Below are 5751 nucleotides of genomic sequence, written 5' to 3' on the forward strand. Positions count from 1 at the left end.
GTGTTTAGGTATGCTACATCATGTCTGTTAGTAGAGAACACATCACCCCTCACCGCCTCACTTCATTCAACGTGGGCCTGATTACAGCATCACACACATTTAATAAATGGAGCTGAAGAATAACCCAACACGATGTTGTAATGTGGCATGCATTTGACCATAACAGCCATTCTTCTGTGAACAGTCAGAATGATTTTAGCTACAGTGTGTGTCCCATGTGCTTATCCTTTGTGCTTGTTGACAGATGACAAAATGAAATAAATATTAAGTTATGCTGAAAATAATAGGCCTGCTTATTAGTTAATGTTTTTAATATGGTTATAGGCCTTCTGAAGATGATAAAATATATGAATGATAAAGTTGAATTAAACAGATGATGTTAAAAAATGTTTTGCAATTTGTCTATGAGTGTGCGATTCGGTTTAAGCCACACGTTTAAAATGTATGGTAAACATAAAAAATCATCATTCTTCCATGCCACTGTGGATAACATTCAACAATAAATATTGGATTATGGGGAATTTAATTCTTATATATTATACAACATGCTTTTATAACCATTTACTGAATAATGACATGAGTTCAGATTTCATGACTTGAATGCTTGATTAACAAGCATACAAAGAGAACAAACTACAGACTTTTTCATCTCTCATAATTTATGTGAATATGAAAATAACTTTGACATTTACAATTCCAGTAGGGATTACCCAAAAAATCACATTACTAAGCCACATCAATGACTGACAAGCAAGGCTCAAGTCAAAGTTCAAATTAGGGTGCATTTGTCCTGATACACTTAGAACAGAACAGCCAAAGACAGGCACAAGTTTTGAATTACAACATGACCTTTTGAACGATCCTTTGTCAAATTGGACATGAAACAGTCACTGGCCTCATTGTTAATCTAAAAGGCTTCAAGTTCTCCAAAAAAACATTTCCAGTGTCTCATCTGGAAGAAATGGAGAATTCACAAAATTCATTACAAACTAAAAAAAAACCTAAAAATGTCTTTGCCTCAACTTAGGTGGAAATACCACTTAAATTGTTCCTTGCATTTCCTGTACCAAACAACAGTCACCCCCTGTTCTTCCGGAGTGTAACCACAGGTCAGGTGTGGGTGGGGGGGTTAGGTCAGATCTGCGTGCGGCGGTGTGCGTTCCCAGGCCCTGTGTGTGTAAGGGGTCAGATCTGTGTGTGGTGGTGTGTGTTCCCGGGCCCTGTGTACGGGGGGGGTGCGGGGTTGGGTTTGATCCCTCTGCTCTTCATGTAGGAGATGAACTGGTCAGGGATCTCCGCCAGCACGTCTTTAGCGAGCCGCGCCATGCTCAGCACGTGGTTGCCCGTCCGGTCCATGTAATCACGGAAGGGGACGAACTGCGAGGCAGAGGCGTGTGGCATTTTAGTGAGTGATACTGGTAACCCTCACATTGTGTAATAAATGACTTCAACCTGGACTAGTAACACTGTAAGCTATTTACATTATCAAAATAAATATCTAAGTAAAACATGGCATGAAACAAAATTTGCCCATTTGAGTCAATGCAGCCAGGGTCATTTTTCTCTATAAATACTTTTATTGTGGTCTACTTTTGCATCCCTTTTCTCTCTTACACATTGGACTTACACCGGCAGCCAGCACCTCGTTTTTTGGTGTGCGTTACAGACGACAGTCTCTGTTGTCTGAAATTGTATATAAAGCTATATCTGTGGCAAAACTTAGATATTGCACGTTTAATATGATAAACCACCACCATCCTCTTATCACAAAAATAATGGATGTAAGAGGGCAGGATAGGGTAGTGGTAGTGCAGTGGCCGAATAGCGCTGGATTTGATAACCACGATAGTGCAGTGGCCGAATGGTGCTGGGTCTGATAACGTAAGTTAGGAATGTAACTATGGTCCTGTGAATTCCTGGATGACTGCCAGTGACAGTCCACAAAGTGGATATGTCTCCTCACGAGTGAGTGACACGTAGGCTAAATAAATCACGTGACAACCTAAGGGTCACGTGAGTGATGCGTAGTCTATATAAATCATGTGACAGCCTACGCTCGGCCTCTCAGGATCTTCTTGCACCGAAAAGATTTCCGAGTGACCGGTGTGACTGGCAGTCATCCAGGAATTCACAGAACCACAGTTACATTCCTAACTAACGTTCTGTTTCATTCCTTCCTGACTGCCAGTAGCAGTCCACAAAGTGGATGACTTATACCAGCACTTAACACTCACCTATTGGTCAATTGTAGAAGCCAACGGTAGAATAGAGGACGCCAGCGTGGATCCAGAGGCCACGTTAAGGCGATAAAACCTTGAGAATGTGCAGGGTGCTGTCCAGGACGCCGCCGCACAGACCTCTGATAGTGACACCCCCCTCATTGCCGCCCAGGATGTGGCCACACCCCTGGTGGAATGACAGATAACCTCTGAGGGAGCAGGTTTACCTGTTATATCATAAGCCTGTTTGATTGCCTCGGCAACCCAGTGGGCGAGCCTCTGTTTAGACAGTGCCTGTCCGCTGTTTTTTCCGCCATAGCAGACAAACAGCTGCTCTGAGCGCCTAAAGCATATACAGCCGCAGCGCTCAGACTGGGCACAGCAGATTGGCCCTCTCCTCCAGCCGGGAACTGAATGGAGGAGGATGGTATGCCCCCAGTTCTATGGCCCGATTAACATGGTTGGGGGATAAAACCTTTGGTAGGAAGGCAATATTCGGCCACAGTGTCACCCCAGAACCGTCCGCCTTCCAACGAAGACACGTAGGACTGATAGACGTGTAGTGCGTGGAGTTCACTCACACGCTTGGCTGTTGTGATTGCCAAAAGAAAAGCAGTTTTCATTGACACATTTCTCAAAGTCACCCCTGCCATAGGCTCAAAGGGTGACTTGCGCAGGGCGTGCAGGACCAGTGGTAGGTCCCATGCTGCAGCACGCCTTATCCTAGGAGGGTATAGCCTCCTGGCACAACGCAGAAACTGTGTCACCCAGTAATGCGTCCCGATGGGACGCATGTGGCCATGGTTAAAAGACGCATGTGGCCATGACGCATGTGGCCATGGCCATGGTTAAAAGATATGGCCGCTACGTACACCTTCGAGGTTGAGGCGGCCCGGGCAACATCAAAAAGATACTGCAGGTACCGCAGTATGTCTTGTAAAGGGCAGGAGACTGGGTCCAACTCCCTGTCCCCGCACCATGTAGAGCATACAGCCCAGCAGCTACCATACACCACTCTCGTGGAAGGTCTCACAAATTGAGGGCCCAAGGTCAGTCAAGAGTGACCGATCCCTGTCAATGGCCATACCCAGAGTTGAAGGTGGCCCAGAGACGGATGCCAAACCTTCCCCTTGAACTGGGACAGAAGGTCCATCCTCACTGGGAGCAGCCAAGGTTCTCCGTCCAGCAGACTGAGGAGTGCAGAGAACCATATCCCCGCTGGCCACTTGGGGGCCACTAGGAGGACCCTGTGGCCTGACAATCTCACCCTGTGAAGCGTGAGCATTACCAGGGGGATGGGAGGGAATGCATAAAGGAGACCTCTCGGCCAGGTGTTGGTTGAGTGTCTATCCCCAGCAGAGCACTGGTCTCTGCCAAGGAGAACCATAGGGGATGGTGAGTTGTGCACTCTGAGGCGAACAAATCTACCTGGGCCTCCCCGTACCGGTCCCAAATCATCTGCACTACCTGTGGGTGCAGCCGCCATTCCCCAGGGGGTAGCCTCTGGCATTAGAGGTTATCTACCACAGAGTCTGCCCTGCCTGGGAGGTGCATTGCCCTCAAGGAGGCCAACCGAGAATGAACTCATATCCATAGTCTCTGGGCTTCCCTCAGGGACTTCAGTGACCTGGTCCCTCCTTGATGGTTTATGTGAAACACCGCTGAGGTGTCGTCTGTGTGGACGAGCACATGCTTGCTCCTGAGACAAGGCAAGAAGTGCTTCAGCGGGCCTGCATCGACACAGAGTCCAAAAACACGCCGATAAAGGTTGTCTGCTGTGTCGGGTGAATCGAGTTCTTCTCCCAGTTTACGGACATGCCCAGTGCCTCGATATGAGTGGCCCTCACGGGGTCTGGGACTGATGTCACCCTGCCCCCTGTGGGTCCTAGCATCCCTGCCCTGGTGGGGCCAGATGCCCTTGGATCCACCCAGCAGCGTTTCAGCTCCTCTAAAAAAGCAGGTGAGCGTGGGATATCAAAAGGTGGGGCTGCAGGAGTCCGTCGAAAGAACAGGTTGGTCACCTGGCTAGTAGCCGGCGTGTCATCCAGCCCGACCCTAGCCAGAGCTGCACACAGTGTTGCTTGCAATGGGCAGGGTCCCTCCCCCAGCTCAGCACTGCCTGAGCTCCTGGGGGAAAGCTCTGAGCCATCCTCAGCCTGTATGCTCACAGGCTCAGCCACCTGAAAAGTTCAGGGGAAGGCTCCTCCCTGGGGCTAAATTCCCCCCAGCGGCCCTGAAGGATAGACTTTAAAGCTCTTGTTGACATGGCATCGTCCCCCTCTGACTCCCAGAGAGCCGCCTGAGGTGGGGTAGGTGGAGCCCGCACTAATGCTTTAAGCTGTTCTAGCTCAGCTCGTAACGCCTCCATCTGCTTGCGAGAGGGAGCCTTCTCCATCATCCTTGTGAGTTCAGGGCTACTGCGCTCTCCATATGGCAAGCCTCTGCGCTTCTCCCGCTGTTTGCGGGGACCAGAGCTTCCCCAAGCGACCCCAGGGGGTGGAAGGTCACCTCCAAACAGGAGGCATTCCACCTGACGCAGCCTTCTCTCTCTCACAGAGAGTGGTAAAATGCCACAGTTCATGCATGGGTCAGACAGGGCTTCCCTAAGGTGACCCATCCCCAGACCCTTGGGGCACAATTAATGGCCGTCCTCAACCTGAAGCTGAGTTCCACAAGAGGCACACACCAGCATTGTTCAAAATCAAAATAGGCGGCCAACTAGGGAATCTGGGCGAGAACTGTGACTAGGCCGCAGGACATGTCAGAACTTCTAGCAGACCAATTTCACAACCGCAACCAGACAAACAAATGTTAGCCAGCCTGCTGTTAGCCTGCTCACCTGGTTTGTGTGTGTGGCCAGGTAATCCAAGCGAGAACTGTGGCTCAGCCACAGAACGTGTCCGGAACCTCCAGCAATATCTCTGCAGCTAGCTATGCTAGCTGCGTCTAAATACCTAGTGATATCTAGACCTACCTAGAAATATCTAGTGTTTAGGAGGAATCAGCCAACACAACAAAAGCCAGTGTAGCTGGTGAGCGAGCCAGCACAGGAAGGAAGGAAAGAGAGGTAGGATAGTTTGACATCCACAGCCTTAGAGGGCAATAAATTGCACTCTGATAAGAGTCACAGGGAGGATGTCAAACACCAAACAACACAAAAAGTGTATACCGCTCTTGGATCTGCAAGAAATTAATGCTTATAAATATAGAACCGTAACCGGATCTATGGAGCTACTTAACGGGCGAAAAACACCAGGTAAAAGGGAGAAGATCAAAGAGGCTGAGTGTAGGGTGTCACGTGATTTATATAGACTACGCATCACTCACGTGACCTTGTTTATATAAGGTCTCGACCTGGGCGGAGTGCGAGGAGACATCCACTTTGTGGACTGCCACTGGCAGTCAGGAAGGAATGAAACAGAACCATGGCCCACCTGTAGGCACCCTTAAGCAATAGCATGGCAGCTCGACAAGCTCTATGAGTTATTCTTCTGTCCACACATGACTAAATATGAAGAAGATAAGAAGATGT

At 49.0% G+C, this 5751-nt stretch overlaps 1 protein-coding gene across 1 annotated transcript in view; it reads right to left on the reverse strand.

The window, feature by feature from the left end:
* Positions 1-812: 812 nt before the first annotated feature.
* The window catches only part of LOC311339281 (copine-8-like), a 72429-nt gene continuing 67490 nt past the window's right edge, over positions 813-5751 (reverse strand). The window contains exon 15 of the mRNA XM_084464660.1: positions 813-1377. Coding sequence (XP_084320786.1) covers positions 1186-1377 — 192 coding nt within the window. The 3' untranslated portion in view covers positions 813-1185. The remainder of the gene's footprint in view (positions 1378-5751) is intronic.

This window comes from Micromesistius poutassou, assembly GCF_964030765.1.
Source record: "Micromesistius poutassou genome assembly, chromosome: 2".
Classification (NCBI taxonomy): Eukaryota; Metazoa; Chordata; class Actinopteri; order Gadiformes; family Gadidae; genus Micromesistius; species Micromesistius poutassou.